Source organism: Dendrobates tinctorius, unplaced genomic scaffold (assembly GCF_039654945.1).
Source record: "Dendrobates tinctorius isolate UK_male_01 unplaced genomic scaffold, ASM3965494v1 ptg000177l, whole genome shotgun sequence".
In the NCBI taxonomy this organism is placed as follows: domain Eukaryota; kingdom Metazoa; phylum Chordata; class Amphibia; order Anura; family Dendrobatidae; genus Dendrobates; species Dendrobates tinctorius.
This window is the reverse complement of record NW_027361844.1, coordinates 5,458,381-5,476,269: the sequence shown is the minus strand read 5'-3', so window position 1 is coordinate 5,476,269 and position 17,889 is coordinate 5,458,381. Positions and strand designations below refer to the sequence as shown.

Genomic DNA, 17,889 nt, shown 5'->3' with positions numbered 1-17,889 from the left:
CACAGCGGGGTGCAGTTTCACAGTTTTTACTCACTGTTTTAGTGTACACGGTTACCCGCTTGGCACTGTGTCTTCCAGGTCAGGGGGCCAGCAAACTCCCAGGTAGACTGGGAAGCACTTCTCCAGGACTCCTTTTTATGTTCGCCTTTACTGGCCGACTCACTGCGCCAATCTGTATCTCTTTTGCCCTGCGCCTTCACAAACAGTATCCACAAGCTAGCAGCCACGGATCTCGCCGGGCGACGTGGGTCAGGCCCCAGGAACCCCTATAGCTACATTTTCAAGGAATGAATGCGATTGCGGCTGAGGTACTTACAGTAACCTTAGCCTCCGGCTTTCTAGCTGAGCCTGATTCTTCTCCACTAGTCTTAGGGGCCGGCTCCCCCACTGCGACCTGGTCCTTCCACTACTGGATACGGGCCCCACGGGTGGCTTCCGCACTACCCGTGCCCCAAGGACCCCTTCTGTCCTTCCGGAAGCTTCCTTCAGCTCTCCTCACTCCCTTCTGTCCTTCCGGAAGCTTCCTTCAGCTCTCCTCACTCCTTCTCCCTTCCCCCTGTTCAACTGACTCCTCCGTTTTCCCGTCACCAACTGACTCTTTCTAGAATCATCCTTTTACCTCACCACTAACTCCTCCCACTACTGTTACTGATTGGATGTCATCTCTCACCCCACTCACTAAGCTCCGCTCCTTCTCTACCTTTCCCCACTGACTCCCCAACACCTTTTCTCGCCAGTCTGAGATGTGGCCATCCTCCCGAAGGGTACACCCAGATGCACTAACTGAACTGGTGTGTGTGTGTTGGGTGCAAGTGTTGGAGTCCTAGTTGGTGCTCCCTCCTTACCTGGGGGTGGGATACCACACCTCTGGATGAGGTGCAGTACCTGTGTTGCGACTGGACCCTCAGGGGCAACACAATTATGCACCTTTATGAGGTTTTTCTCTAAACAGTTATTTTATCTATTATACCACTGTGGTTGTAGTGTGCATGCGCTTGCATGCGGTCCGTTGCTGCACTTCGGCGACGCTGGTGCTCAACTGGGAGTCTTGGCAACCGCCTGGTTCCTGCTCGGGTGCGAGGCTATGCCTGGCCGGGTCACGTAGGTATGGTGTGGGATATATACACAACCCGGCGGCGGTTGGTCACGAGACATGCATGTGACCAGTTGCCAGGGATACTTAAGGTCTGCAGAAGACCTCAAATACACCTTCCCTTGAAAAGCATGGCTAGCAGGCAGGGAAACGCGCTTTGGGGTGCGTCCAGCGGTGTACCTCAGTACCGTGTAAGGCTACTTTCACACTAGCGTCGTGCACTGCACGTCGCTATGCGTCGTTTTGGAGAAAAACCGCATCCTGCAAGGTTGCCCGCAGGATGCGTTTTTTTCTCCATAGACTAACATTAGCGACGCATTGCGACGTTTGGGCACACGTCGCATCCGTCGTGCGACGGATGCGCAGTGTTTTGGCGGCCGCGACACACAAAAACGTTACATGTAACATTTTTTGTGCGTAGTCTCCGCCATTTTCGACCACGCATGCGCGGCCGAAGCTCCGCCCCCTCCTCCCCGGACATTACAATGGGGCAGCGGATGCGATGAAAAACTGCATCCGCCGCACCTGTTGTGCGGCGCTTCCACACTATGCGTCGGTGCGCTGCAACGTCGCATAGCGACGTGCAGTGCACGACGCTAATGTGAAAGTAGCCTAAGACTACCTTTTGCCCCATATTAGACAGGCTTATGCGATGGCCTTATTTGCAGGGCTGTGGAGTCGTGGATTCGGAGTCGGTGCTCATTTTGGTGGAGTTGGAGTCGATATAAAATGGACCGACTCCTAAAATATATAATAAATTGGGTACAGTAGTTCAATGCAGAATGTGCTAAATATTTTTTCATAGGAATTTGGGAAAGTTATGAAATGTCCTATAAATGGCTGTTCTATTCCTGATCTAAGGCTACATTCGCACACAGCGTTTTTCCTGTGTTTTTTGAGGATATGTTTTTCAGTTGCAAAAGCAAATCAGCTTTTTAAAAAAACGCATCACCTGAAAGGTTTTTGAGCTCATAGATAATGTTTTCAATAGCAAAAGCAGATTAGAAATCTGCTCTATCTATATATCCATTTATCCGTATCTGTCTATCCATATCATATCTGTACCAAAAGCAATGAAAGCCGGGTAGCACACAGACTTACACTCCATTTCTTTTTTTTTTTTTGCACCAGTCAGGTACAGCTCATAGCTGCCCAAAAGGATGCCCCGGACAGGCATTGCTCGTCTTCAGAACACATCAATATCAATTGATAGTTGGAATAAATAGACTGCATTTATCACCACATCTTCTTAAGGTGCAGGCTTTATTTTCAAGTGTAGGGGTGTGCAGTATGAGGTTCTGCAGCAGCTGAGGTATGCAGTATGGGGTTCTGCAGCAGCTGAGGTATGCAGTATGAAATTCTGTGGAACAGTATGAGGTTCTGCCACCCCCCAGGTTTGGTCCTGGCTACGCCCATGGTGTGCGTGTAGCCTGAGGATCTAGGCTTTGCCTCAGCTGAGAAGTCATAGGGTATGTGTGTGTGTGTGTGTGTGTGTGTGTGTGTGTATATATATATATATATATATATATATATATATATATATATATATATATATATATATATATATATATATATATATATATATACATACACAGTACAGACCAATAGTTTTGACACACCCTCTCATTCAAAGAGTTTTCTTTATTTTCATGACTATGAAAATTGTAGATTCACTCTGAAGGCATCAAAACTATGAATTAACACATGTGGAATTATATAATTAACAAAGTGTGAAACAACTGAAAATATTGTGTCTTATGTTCTAGGTTCTTCAAAGTAGCCACCTTTTGCTTTTATTTCTGCTTTGCACACTCCTGGCAATCTCTTGATGAGCGTCAACAGGTAGTCACCGGAAATGGTTTTCACTTCACAGGTGTGCCCTGTCAGGTTTAATAAGTGGGATTTCTTGCCTTATAAATGGGGTTGGGACCATCAGTTGTGTTGTGCAGAAGTCTGGTGGATACACAGGTGATAGTCCTACTGAATAGACTGTTGTATTATGGCAAGAAAAAAGCAGCTTAGTAAAGAAAAACGAGTGGCCATCATTACTTTAAGAAATGAAGGTCAGTCAGTCCGAAAAATTGGGAAAACTTTGAAAGTGTCCCCAAGTGCAGTGGCAAAAACCATCAAGCGCTACAAAGAAACTGGCTCACATGAGGACTGCCCCAGGAAAGGAAGACCAAGAGTCACCTCTGCTGCGGAGGATAAGTTCATCCGAGTCACCAGCCTCAGAAATCGCAGGTTAACAGCAGCTCAGATTAGAGACCAGGTCAATGCCACACAGAGTTCTAGCAGCAGACACATCTCTACAACAACTGTTAAGAGGAGACTTTGTGCAGCAGGCCTTCATGGTAAAATAGCTGCTAGGAAACCACTGCTAAGGACAGGCAACAAGCAGAAGAGACTTGTTTGGGCTAAAGAACACAAGGAATGGACATTAGACCAGTGGAAATCTGTGCTTTGGTCTGATGAGTCCAAATTTGAGATCTTTGGTTCCAACCACCGTGTCTTTGACGCAGAAAAGGTGAACTGATGGACTCTACATGCCTGGTTCCCACCGTGAAGCATGGAGGAGGAGGTGTGATGGTGTGGGGGTGCTTTGCTGGTGACACTGTTGGAGATTTATTCAAAATTGAAGGCATACTGAACCAACATGGCTACCACAGCATCTTGCAGCGGCATGCTATTCCATCCGGTTTGCGTTTAGTTGGACCATCATTTATTTTTTCAACAGGACAATGACCCCAAACACCCCTCCAGGCTGTGTAAGGGCTATTTGACCAAGTGTGAGAGTGATGGGGTGCTACGCCAGATGACCTGGCCTCCACAGTCACCAGACCTGAACCCAATCGAGATGGTTTGGGGTGAGCGGGACTGCAGAGTGAAGGCAAAAGGGCCAACAAGTGCTAAGCTTCTCTGGGAACTCCAAGACTGTTGGAAGACCATTGACTACCTCTTGAAGCTCATCAAGAGAATGCCAAGAGTGTGCAAAGCAGTAATTAAAGCAAAAGGTGGCTACTTTGAAGAGCCTAGAATAGAACGCATATTTTCAGTTGTTTCACACTTTTTGTTAATTATATAATTCCACATGTGCTAATTCATAGTTTTGATGCCTTCAGAGTGAATCTACAATTTTCATAGTCATGAAAATAAAGAATACTCTTTGAATGAGAAGGTGTGTCCAAACTTTAGGTCTGTACTGTATATATGTAATTGATATTACATAGTGTATTACATATTTAGACTTTGTTTTTTTGTGTTCTAAAGTTGTATTCCAATAAATAGATATTCTGTTCTAATAATAGAAATGATTAAAGGTACTGTCACACTTAGCGATGTACCAGCGATCCCGACCAGCGATATGACGCGGTCAGGATCGCTGGTACATCGCTAAGTGGTCGCTAGTGAGCTGCCACACAGGCAGATCTCACTAGCGACATCGCTGGGGACGGGGGTCGCTACTTACCTGTCACACCAGGCGATCCTGCGTCCTCCCGCCCGGCTCCACGCGTCGCTCGTCGTCACAGCAGGAAGCGCCGCAGGAAGCTGACAACGAGAAACAGTCCTGGACGTTCTCGCGCGATCAGCGATAACCAGCGGGGGAACGGTCGGAGGTAAGTATCAGACACAGCGATATCGCTAGCAATATCGCTATAATGTCACAAGTTATAGCGATATTGCTAGCAATATCTTAGTGTGACAGGCCCTTAAATGTCTGATGTTCATATTGTACTACAATAAATTTTTCACTTAAATATAAGCAATATATGTGGGAGTTGTGGAGTCTGAGTCGGTGTAAGGTAAATTGAGGAGTCGGAGTCGCAGGTTGGGCTTACCGACTCCTCAGCCCTGCGTTATTTGTATGGATGGTGTTATGGGATGGATTTCTTATGCTGACCGCATCCACATGGGTTATGGCAACATTACATAGGACTGGAGCTTACTTTGTTAGTGACAGATGGAGGCATTTTCATGCTTAATTAAAGGGAATCTGTCACCTAATTTTTCGGCCTATCAGCTGTGGCCACAGCCATCAGGGGCTTATCTACAGCATTCTGTAATGCTGTAGATAAGCCCCCGATGAAACCTGAAAGATAAGAAAAACACGTTGGATTATACTCACCGGGGTGGCCGAGTCGGGAGCGGTGGGTGGGTCCGGTCTGGCGCCTCCTATCTTTATACGATGATGTCCTCCTTCTTGCTTCTCTCTCGGCTCCTGCGTAGGCGTACTTTCTCTGCCCTGTTGAGGGCAGAGTAAATTACTACAGTGCGCAGGCACCTGGAAAGGTCAGAGAGCTCCAGCGCCTGTGCACTGCAGTACAGGATGCAGCAAGCCATCATGACAAAACGCAAAGGCAGCACAGGTGCAAAGTACTGATGAAAAAACACTCACACCCCTATGTACACCTGCGCAGGAGGCGAGGGAGAAGCAAGAAGGAGGATGGCATCGTATGAAGATGGGAAGCGCCGGACGGCGACACCCATCGGACAGGACTGAACGCCGGGGTGAGTATAAAGGCCCCGTCACACTAAGCGATATCGCTATAACGTCACTGGTTCTGTGACGCAGCAGCGATATTGCTAGCGATATCGCTATGTGTGATACTTACCTCCGACTGGCTCCCCCGCTGGTTATCGCTGATCGCGCAAGAACGGCCTGGGCCGTTTCTCGTCGTCAGCTTCCTGCTAGGCTTCTTGCTGTGGGGACAAGCGACGTGTGGACGCGGGCGGGAGAACGTCAGGATCGCCTCATCTGACGGGTAAGTAGCGACCCCCGACCGCTGCTATGTCGCTGGTGAGATCTGCCTGTGTGGCAGCTCACTAGCGACCACTTAGCGATGCACCAGTGATCCATATCGTTGTCGGGATCGCTGGTGCATCGCTAAGTGTGACAGTACCTTAATCTAACTCATTTTATCTTTCAGGTTACATCGGGGGCTTATCTACAGCATTACAGAATGCTGTAGATAAGCCCCTGATGGTGGTGGACGCAGCTGATAGTCCAAAAATGGGGTGACAGATCCCCTTTAATCCTTATGGTAGTCTCTAAAATTAAAGCCATTTGTACTTGAATTGACATCATATTTATACATTGTACTGAGTGTGACATCACTTTTCGTGTTCCTTTTTTGCACATTTTTTAACCTTTGTCTATTACTTTGTGTCAATTTTTTTTTTATATTTTTATAAAAACTCTTATAAAAGGATGAATACTCTGGTGGAAAGTCCTGACTCATGTAAAATCATGTATCCACTAACAAAGCGGCTTGCATTTTGAATCCATCTTTTAGACAGATTTTTGTACAAAATGAAAGGATATTTACTGTTCACTCAATGCATTTTTTTTCTGCTGCGATTTTCAGAAATTGCTGCAAAACCATGGCAATTTTAGGCTATGTGGACACGCTGCAGATTCACCTGCGTTTTTCCGCGCGGAACCACGAGTAAAACCGCAGGTAAAGTGACCTGCGGTTTCACACCTCTACTATGTTAAAGGTGTGAAACCGCTGAGGAAACCGCCCAAACAATTGACATGCTGCGGTTTGTAAACCGCAGCAAAATCGCGTGGAAAAAACCGCACCGTCAGCACAGCGTTTTTGAAAACCCATAGGGTTTCATTGTACTGTACTTGGTCTGCGGAACAGCTGCGTTTCCGCAGGGCCAAAACCGCTGCGGAAACGCAGCAGAATCCGCACCGTGTGCACATAGCCTTACCGTGACTTGAAAAACCTGGCCAAAACAATTCAGTGTTTAACAAAACTTTTTGGCTATTTGTAAATGCTTATTTTAATTGGGGGATAAAATACAACTAACAACCAATAAATTATTGGACACAACACTGATGCACTGCACAATGCAGCAAGTACCAAAGATAAAATGGAGGCAGCAAAAACGCAGAATACAGAGGAGCAGCCACTACACTCGCCTATCATCCATGGGGTGATGGCTGGTGTGTTACACTTACCCGTGTGACTTTATAATCCTTATGCTTGTGAATTTATAATAGTAGATCACCCCTCTCCCCATGGATGATAGGGGTGTGAGTGTTTTTTCATCAGTGCTTTGCACCTGTGCTGCCTTTGCGTTTTGTCATGATGGCTTGCTGCATCCTGTACTGCGTTAGTATTGTGACCATTGTAAGTATGAGATTTTTTCCTTTGATGGTTTTTGGATTTAATGTCTTTTCAATTCCTATAAAGCAACACCATCATCTAACTTATAGTCCATCCAGTTTAATAATACATCTTTTCTAGATACCCTTGCAGCACCTTATCTCTCTGGACAATGGCCTAGAGATCATGGACAGGTGGCACCTTGCATGAAAGATCAGTCTACACAGGTAACGTATTCTTTATTCTCACAGTTTTCTGTTTTATTGTGATCCATGTATTTACTACAGCCTCAGACAGTGCAGGGAAACGTGAGCCAAGTGCTGAGGACCTCCCCAAAGATACCAAGAACAGGACTCTGGAGATTGTGCACCAATCAAAACAGGGTCTCTAGAGCCCCATTTCTGAGCAAACAATAAGTTATCCTTGATCATGTTTAGAGGGGATAAGTTTGACTTTTGGGAATACCTTGTCCATGAACTTTTGGTAACAAGGCTGTTGCCTTACAGCTTTTTATCCTGATCTCCCCTCTTAAACGTGCTCTCGACTTTGGTGAAATATTGTTAGCGATGATGATAATTGCTGAAATGGTAGAAAACTTTTGTAAACCATGAACACTTGTACAGCTATCTTGTAGTTAGCTGTAAAAATTAAAGGTGTTGTCCCTGCTATGGGAGCAAGTCTGTTGTCATTCTGTGACGACAGACTTGTGAATCCTCACGGTGTATTTTCTGGGTTCTCCGGCACCAGGAGTTGGCAATCATGTGCCGGCAAGTATGAGATTTGCATACTTCCAGGCCACCTTCCAACTAGAAGAGTCCTTCCTTGCTCAATTCACTTGTGCGCGGCTTTGCTCAATACATCTAGGCACGTGGCCACGTGTGCAAATCACATACTTGCGGTAATGCGCTCTCCTGCTCCCAGCACTGGAGAATCCTGAGGGTGTGCACACTATGAGGATTCACAAGTCTGCGGTCACTGTGACTGGAGGCTTGAACCCTAAGCCTGTACAACTCCTTTAAAGCCGGTTTCACACATACAGCAATCACAGACTTATATGCTCGGACCGACCACGGTTCTCCTTATAATGGCGCAACAGTTTTGTATATCCCTGTACATGAACAGCGGGTATTATACACCAGTCAGACAAATCAAAAGAAATCCGTAGATGTGCAGTCATTGGCCCCACTTTCCTTCTGATACGGAAGCATATGGACACATAATACTCTTTTAAGAACGGTTACGCTAAAGGGGTTGTCCACTACTCGGACTTTTTCTCAATTTTCTTATTTCTCCATGTAAAATATAATAGAAAAACCTATACACTCTGGTTTGGGTGCTGTTGCAACGACGTTGGGGACTGGTCTCCTGGAGCCTGCGTGACGTTAATTTGCCATGAGAACCCTGTAGCTAGTCAGCAGCCTCTTCACTCTGTTACTTCAGACGAAACGGACACCCGGAGGAAGTGAGAACTGCTGTTGCTCTGACGTCCTCCCAAGGACCGTTACAGGTGCTTCTTACAAAATTAGAATATCATCAAAAAATTTATTTCAGTTCTTCAATACAAAAAGTGAAATTCATATATCCTATATTATATAGTCATTACACACAGTGATCTATTTTATGTGTTTCTGTTAATGTTGATGATTATGGCTTACAGCCAATGAGAACCCAAAAGTCGTCATCTCAGTAAATTAGAATACTTTATAACACCAGCTTGAAAAATGATTTTGAAATCTGAAATGTTGGCCTACTGAAATGTATGTTCAGTAAATGCACTCAATACTTGGTCGGGGCTCCTTTTGCATCAATTACTGCATCAATGCGGCGTGCCATGGAGGCGATCAGCCTGTAGTGCTGCTAAGATGTTATGGAAGCCCAGGTTGATTTGATAGCAGCTTTCAGCTCGTCTGCATTGTTGCGTCTGGTGTCTCTCATATTCCTCTTGAGAATACCCCATAGATTCTCTATGTGGTTAAGGTCAGGCGAGTTTGCTGGCCAATCAAGCACAGTGATACTGTCTTTAAACCAGGTATTGGTACTTTTGGCAGTGTGGACAGGTGCCAAGTCCTGCTGGAGAATGAAATTTCCATCTCCAGAAAGCTTGTCTGCAGAGAGACGCATGAAGTATCCACAATCAATGATAGTTTCGGGAGCCATGTCATCTGCTGGTGTAGGTCCACCGTGTTTTATCAAGACCAAAGTCAGTGCAGCCGTCTACCAGAAAATTTTAGAGCACTTCAAGCTTCCCTCTGCAGACAAGCTTTTTGGAGATGGAAATTTCATTCTCCAGCAGGACTTGGCACCTGTCCACACTGCCAAAAGTACCAATACCTGGTTTAAAAACCTCAGTATCACTGTGTTTCATTGGCCAGCAAACTCGTCTGACCTTAATCCAATAGTGAACTTATGGGGTATTGTCAAAAGGAAGATGAGACACCAGAGCAAACAATGCAGACGAGCCAATCGCCTCCATGCCATGCCGCATGGATGCAGTAATTGATGCCAAAGCAGCCCTGACCAAGTATTGCGTGCATTTACTTTACATACATTTCAGTAGGCCAATATTTTGGATTTTAAAATCATTTTTTTCAAGCTGGTGTTATAAAGTATTCTAATTTACTGAGATAATGACTTCTGGGTTTTCATTGGCTGTAAGCCATAATCATTGACATTAACAAAAATAAGAACTTGAAATAGATCACTCTGTAATGTAATGACTTTATACAATGAGTTTCACATTTTGTATTGAAATCTGAAATTAACTTTTTGTTTTTTGTTTTGTGTTTTTTATTTTGAGAGATGCACCTGTAAGTGTATGCATCGGGCAGGTTCAGAACACTGTTAAAGGGGTACTCTGGGGAGATACAAAATTTTGTACTGTCCCTGCCCTCTTGTAGTATAAAGATAAGATATCCAGTGCAGTTATATGATCTTTGTAACCCTTGTAATTCCGTGTGACAGGAGCTGCTCCTCACTGCTCCCCTCTCCGGGTCATTACATCATACACCAAGTGCTGCTCGCTCCTCTAAGGAACACCCATCCTGAGAAGAGGGGGGCATAGCTACTCCCCTGTTCTCTGTAGAGATGCTGCTATTATCAGGAGACAGGCTGATTACAACATTGTGCAGCTCCGCTGTTATGTCACAGAGGGAGGGGTGCTCAGTGAAAAGCAGCTTCTGTCACACTAGCCCTCTGATAATGTCTGCCTGTCTTCAGGGAGGTAAGGGGTCGTCGCCTGCTCGCAGCTTATAGTAGTCCTGTGAATGAGATATTATCTGGGGGTATCTACTAGAAACTGCGAGCAGGCCTGGCCCCCTTATATCGGACTATAGACATGGAGCCATTATCAGGGGGCCGGTGTGACACTGGTCACCCCTCCGTCTGAGACATTACAGCAGTATATGGCTCCCTGCCGCTATCAGCTATTTTCCTGATAACTGTTTCTCTGTATAGAACAGAGGAGTGGCCACACCCTTCTTCTCAGGATGGCTGTTATAGTTGTAGCTGAAAACTTGTGTATGAAGTAATGACCCAGACAGAATGGGGGTGCAATGAGGTGCAATATATATACACACACACACACACACACACACACACACACACACACACACACACACACACACACACACACACACACACACACACACGTCCATATATATTTGGACAGACAACATTTTTCTAATTTTAGTTCTAGACATTACCACAATGAATTTTAAACAAAACAATTCAGATGCAGTTGAAGTTCAGACTTTCAGCTTTCATTTGAGGGGATCCACATTAAAACTGGATGAAGGGTTTAGGAGTTTCAGCTCCTTAACATGTGCCACCCTGTTTTTAAAGGGACCAAAAGTAATTGGACAATTGACTCCAAGGCTATTTCATGGACAGGTGTGGGCAATCTCTTCGTTATGTCATTCTCAATTAAGCAGATAAAAGGCCTGGAGTTGATTTGAGGTGTGGTGCTTGCAATTAGAAGGTTTTGCTGCGAAGGAAATATGCGGTCAAAGGAGCTCTCCATGCAAGTGAAACAAGCCATCCTTTTTTTTTTTTTTTTTTTTTTTTTAAATTCGTTTATTGAACCTCAGGACACAAAGAATGTACAACATACACATTGGCTTATGATAACAAGCATTATACATAGCACACGTGTTTCCGTCCATTGTAAAATATTAATCAACAGCCGCGGAGACATCATCACATGTTTCTCAACGCAAGCAATGACTAGCCAGGTCTTTCACCGGGAAGGAACAACCATGGGAAGGGCAGTCTCCAATGAAGGAAACCACCTATGCCAAAACATGGTATCCATCCACAGACAGCTGTTTCGGGGTATTGCCCCTCATCAGTGTGGAGTAGGAAACTGGCTAGTAGGAGCAATGCCTAGTAAAAGACTGTGAAAAGTGAGGATGAATGAACTCATGGAGATCAACATCCAACACTGCGGAGACACCATCACATGTTTCTCAACGCAAGCAGTGATGGTGTCTCCGCAGTGTTGGATGGCATTGCTCCTACTAGCCAGTTTCCTACTCCACACTGATGAGGGGCAATACCCCAAAACAGCTGTCTGTGGATGGATACCATGTTTTGGCATAGGTGGTTTCCTTCATTGGAGACTGCCCTTCCCGTGGTAATTCCTTCCCGGTGAAAGACCTGGCTAGTCATTGCTTGCGTCGAGAAACATGTGATGGTGTCTCCGCGGCTGTTGATTTACATGTTTTTGCATATTTCCCATAAGGGATGGGGGCATTGCTCTAGCATCACTGCGTTGAGAAACATGTGATTGTCTCCGCAGTGTTGGATGTTGATCTCCATGAGTTCATTCATCCTCATTTTTCATTGTAAAATATTATGCAGAGAAATTGCACACTCTTATAATTATAAACAAGGTGATATGTACATATCCTTCTTCAAACATACATAAAGGATAATTGTCTATACATTTTCCAGCATGTATATCAATTCAATTTCACAAACCTTGTCATACCATTCAGAAATAAAATCTAACTAAAATTCTTCAACTACCACTACATTAACTGAAATCTACTATTTCCGCAGCCTGGTTTCCTATATCATATTATGTCGCGTGTGATGTCTCAGCCTTGCAAAGTGAGGTGAGAGGAATTCCACCTCTCCCAAATCTTTTCAAATTTACCTGGGCATCCCCTATTTTGGTATAGCGTGCGCTCATATGGAACAATCGAATTTACCAACTCGATCCAAAATCTAAGGGAAGGACATGAACCCCCCCATCCACCGCAATGCCAGCACCTTCCGTGCCATAAACAGCGTCTCATGTAGGAAGACCCCAGTATAGCGATCCCAAGTCTCTTCCTCCCTTACTCCAAACAAGCAGACCAATGGCTCTAGAGGGACAGGGGCCGCACCAAGGATATCAGTAGTGTAGTCACCTCTTTCCAGTAGTGTAAGATAATGGGACACTGCCACACCATATGAATAAAATCAGCATCTGGCGAGTGACATCGTATACATTCTGGTGATTGAAGCCGGCCCATCCTAAAAAGTCGCACCGGAGTCAAATACGATTGATTTATTATATATAGTTGTATCATTCTGTTATTAATAGATGGTGATACTCCAGTCGGAGACTCTAGAATCTCCTCCCACTACTCTCTTTGCGCATTAGGGATGAGCCGTTCCCACTTCCTCTCAATAGAGCTTAAGGCCGATTCTGCCCCTACTAACAGCATATATGTATGTAAAGAGGATATGAGACCCTGGGGGCCCTGTGAATTAATAATTCCTATCAGTGGTAAAGATTAAATATTACAGTCCACATCCCCATCCCTCATATGTGATTGAAGAGCCGATCTCAGCTGCAGATAGCGAAAAAATTGAGATCTCGGAATATCATGTGTGGCCTGTAATTGTTCAAAAGACTTTAATGTCCCCTGGTCATACAAGTCTCCCAGTGAAGAGACGCTGCATTGAATCAAAAAAACGGCGGATGGGTGATTCAGTAATCCCGGAAAATAGTTATTATTCCACAGGGGCATCTCAGCCATAAAATCTTTAAACCCAATTACGTTCTTAATTTGTCTCCATATTAATCGTGCCAATCGGAGCAGGGGCAGCAGACGAACACCAGCCTTCTCCGACTCCAGGAAACCTAACGGGCAATCCGCTTGCGCAGTGTGAAGCAGGTGACTTTCAGAATTGGGGAGGCAATTACCCGGCATCCATTTACTTAAAGCTTTAGCCTTCCCAGCAAAGTAGTATAGGAAAAAATCTGGCAACGCCACCCTGCCTCCTTTCTTTGGTCTTTGTAAAGTTGACCATTTAAGTTTGGGCCTAGTTTTCCCCCATATAAAGGATGTGACCAGGGAATTGAGAGTAACAAAAAAGGACCTGGGCACCGCTACCGCACTGTGCTGAAGGGAGTAGCTTAACTTAGGGAGCAATATCATTTTAATCAGATTAATGCGGCTGGCCACAGACAATGGGAGCCTACTCCAAGACGCAAATTTAACTAGTTCCAGCAGTGGGTGGACATTGAGTTGTAGATCAAGCGTACTATTGTTAGATATATGGATGCCCAAATATTTAAAACTAGATACAGTAGATAGCGAGGAGAGAGCCTCCAGCTGGGACATCGGAACATGGGAAAGGGGCAACAGGGCAGACTTTCCCAAGTTTATATGTAAACTTGAATATTTACTATATCTATCTATAAGGGATATCACCTGTGGCAAAGTTTCTTCCACATCCTTCAAGAATATCACCATATCATCGGCATATAGGCCTCTGGTATCCACCCGACCTGCTATATCTATCCCTTGGATGTTAGGGGAGGATCTTATACGTATTGCTAGTGACTCGATCGCAAGGGCGAAGAGGGCCGGGGAAAGAGGGCAGCCCTGACGAGTTCCCCTATGTAATGCGAAGGATTCAGATATAGAATTATTTATTATAATACGGGCCTTAGGTTTCATGTATAATACTTTGATCCATATTATAAATTTATTGCCAAAGCCATACTTTTGCAAACATGTGGAGAGGAAAGGCCACTCCAGAGAGTCAAAAGCCTTGGCAGCATCTAACGATGCCAATGCCCATTTGTTGTCTGGCATTAGGGAGCTATATTGGACTATAAACAAGCCATCCTTAAGCTCCAAAAACAGAAAAAAAACCATCCGAGAAATTGCTACAACATTAGGAGTGGCAAAATCTACAGTTTGGTACATCCTGAGAAAGAAAGAAAGCACTGATGAACTCATCAATGCAAAAAGACCTGGGCGCCCACGGAAGACAACAGTGGTGGATGATCGCAGAATAATCTCCATGGTGAAGAGAAACCCCTTCACAACAGCCAACCAAGTGAACAACACTCTCCAGGAGGTAGGCGTATCAATATCCGAATCTACCATAATGAGAAGACTGCATGAAAGTAAATACAGAGGGTTCACTGCACGGTGCAAGCCACTCATAAGCATCAAGAATCAAAAGGCTAGACTGGACTTTGCTAAAAAACATCTAAGAAAAGCCAGCACAGTTCTGGAAGAACATTCTTTGGACCGATGAAACAAAGATCAACCTCTACCAGAATGATGGAAAGAGAAAAGTATGGCAAAGGCGTGGTACAGCTCATGATCCAAAGCATACCACATCATCTGTAAAACACGGCGAAGGCAGTGTGATGGCTTGGGCATGCATGGCTGCCAGTGGCACTGGGTCACTAGTGTTTATTGATGATGTGACACAGGACAGAAGCAGCTGAATGAATTCTGAGGTATTCAGAGCCATACTGTGTGCTCAGATCCAGCCAAATGCAGCCAAACTGGTCGTCGCTTCATACAACAGATGGACAATGACCCAAAACATAAAGCCAAAGCAACCCAGGAGTTTATTAAAGCAAAGAAGTGGAATATTCTTGAATGGCCAAGTCAGTCACCTGATCTCAACCCAATGGAGCATGCATTTCACTTGTTAAAAACTAAACTTAAGACAGAAAGGCCCACAAACAAACCAACTGAAAACCACCGCAGTGAAGGCCTGGCAGAGCATCAAAAAGGAGGAAACACAGCGTCTGGTGATGTCCATGAGTTCAAGACTTCAGGCAGTCATTGCCAACAAAGGGTTTTCAACCAAGTACTAGAGATGAACATTTTATTTACAATTATTTAATCTGTCCAGTTACTTTTGGTCCCTTTAAAAACAGGGTAGCACATGTTAAGGAGCTGAAACTCCTAAACCCTTCATCCAATTTTAATGTGGATACCCTCAAATGAAAGCTGAAAGTCTGAACTTCAACTGCATCTGAATTTTGTTTAAAATTCATTGTGGTAATGTCTAGAACCAAAATTAGAAGAATATACAGGGGTTGGACATAATAATGGAAACACCTGGAAACATCAACAAAAGTTAGTTTAATATGGTGTAGGTCCACCTTTTGCGGCGATTACAGCCTCAATTCTCCGAGGTATGGATTCATACAAGGTGTGAATTGTTTCCAAAGGAATTTTAGCCCATTCTTCAGTTAAAACACCCTCCAGTTCTTTGAGCGACGATGGCGGTGAAAAACGACGTCTAACTTGAATCTCTAAAATCGGCCATAAATGCTCAATAATGTTGAGGTCTGGGGATTGTGGGGGCCAGATGAGATGCTCAACTTCATTACCAATGTTCCTCGTGCCATGCTTTAACGATTCTAGATGTATGAATTGGTGCAATTTCATCCTGAAAGATGGCGTTCCCCTCCGGGAACAGTGCTTGAACCATAGGATGCACTTGTTCGCCCAAAATGCCTAAATAGTCTCGGCTGTTAATTCTTCCATGAAGGGATATCATTGGCCCGCCGGATCTCCACGAAATAGCACCCCAGATCATCACAGAACCTCCGCCATGTTTTACGGTTGGGAGAAGGCAGTCTGGATGGAATGCTTCTTTCGGCTGTCTTCAAACGTACACTCGGCCGGAGGTCGGAAATAGGGTAAACGATGATTCGTCGTTTCTACACCAATCTAAATGCTTGGAAACATTTGTCATTGAGAGCAGCGGTTTTCTAATGGCAGCTCTTCCGTGGAATCCAGATTTGTGCAGCTCCCGACGAACAGTTTTCGTGGAAATTGGGTTCTATAGGTGTTCATTGAGCTCAGCAGTGATTTTCGGAGCCGTGGTCTTGCGATCCTCTCACAATTCGCTTTAGAGTCCGACGGTCTCTCTCAGTCAACTTCGACTTTCGGCCGGACCTGTGCTTTGCTGCGGACGTTTTTCCTTCTCTTTCAAACGCAGTCATTATTTTGGATACAGTACCTCTTGACACGGCAAGCATTCGGGCACTTTCTGTTACACTAGCGCCTGCCATACGAGCACCAACAATTTGGCCTCTTTGAAAATCCAAGAGGTCTGCCATTGGTATCAGGTTCTCATCAATGTTCTTACAATTCTGCAAAACAAAAAGTAAATTTACATACACATATCACAAATAATCAACTACAAAACGTTACCATATGTCACAGTTTGCATGTTTATAACATGTTCGAAGATCACGATGCCAAAACGTTACGTGTTTCCATTATTTTGTCCAACCTGTGTGTGTGTGTGTATATATGTGTGTGTGTGTGTGTGTGTGTATATATATATATATATATATATATATATATATATATATATATATATATATATATATATATATATATTTATTTATAATATTTCCTTCTCACCCCTCAATGGGGGTGGTCTTTGTGGACCTTTCTCATTCTCGGGTTCTCTACCAGAGGCCTGGGAGTTTGAGGGTTCTGCTCAGGATCTTAGTTGTTCCCAGTATTGCGCTTTTCTGGACAGAGAGCTCAGATGTTGCTCCTGGGATCTGTTGTAGCCATTCTTCCAACTTAGGCCTGTTTCACACTTCAGTTTTTTTTTGTCAGTTAAAATCCGCCAAAAAGGCGGAAAAGCGGATCTGTTCCTAACTGATGTGAATGGATGCCACCGGATCTGTTTTTTGACGGATCCGCCGAATGAAGAATTTTAAAGGAACCGCTGCCCGGGAAGGAGAGAGAGATTTTTTTTCTTCTTTTCTGTCCGCCAGAAATGATTTCAGGGTTAAATTTCCTCATGACTTTATTCCTCCGTGCATGCGCTGTATAAAAATGCGTATCCTTCACTACAAAAAACGTTACATGGTCCTTCCAGGCATCTCGGCGGACGCAAAAAAATTTATGGATCCGCAAAAAAACGGATCCAACGGATGAATATCCGTCAAGATCCACCAGTAATGCAAGTCAATGGGGAAAAAAACGGATCCGCCAAAAAAAAAATGGAGGATCCGTTTTTTTTTTTTTGCAAAGAAGGCGGATTTTGACTGATGGTCAAAATCGGAGGTGTGAAAAAGGCCTTAGGGGTCACTGCTCCAAGTGCTCCACTGGAATCACTGTTGCCTTCACTTTTGACATCTCCAGTTCTCCTTTGAGACTTAGGGTGGAGACCTTCATGCATTGTGAAGACACATGAAGACAAATATCCCACATCATCCCGTCAGCCACCGGACTACTACGACAAATATCTCACATCATCCCGTCAGCCACCGGACTACTACGACAAATATCCCACATCATCCCGTCAGCCACCGGACTACTACGACAAATATCCCACATCATCCCGTCAGCCACCGGACTACTACGACAAATATCCCACATCATCCCGTCAGCCACCGGACTACTACGA

The 17,889-nt window shown here is 44.6% G+C and overlaps 1 protein-coding gene across 2 annotated transcripts in view; it reads left to right on the top strand.

The window, feature by feature from the left end:
• Positions 1 to 17,889, top strand: part of FAM117B (family with sequence similarity 117 member B) — a 92,811-nt gene that overhangs the window by 37,747 nt on the left and 37,175 nt on the right. For both annotated transcript variants that reach the window (XM_073551508.1, XM_073551509.1), the window contains exon 2: positions 7,348 to 7,433. In XM_073551508.1, the coding sequence (XP_073407609.1) occupies positions 7,348 to 7,433 (86 nt within the window). The remainder of the gene's footprint in view (positions 1 to 7,347; positions 7,434 to 17,889) is intronic.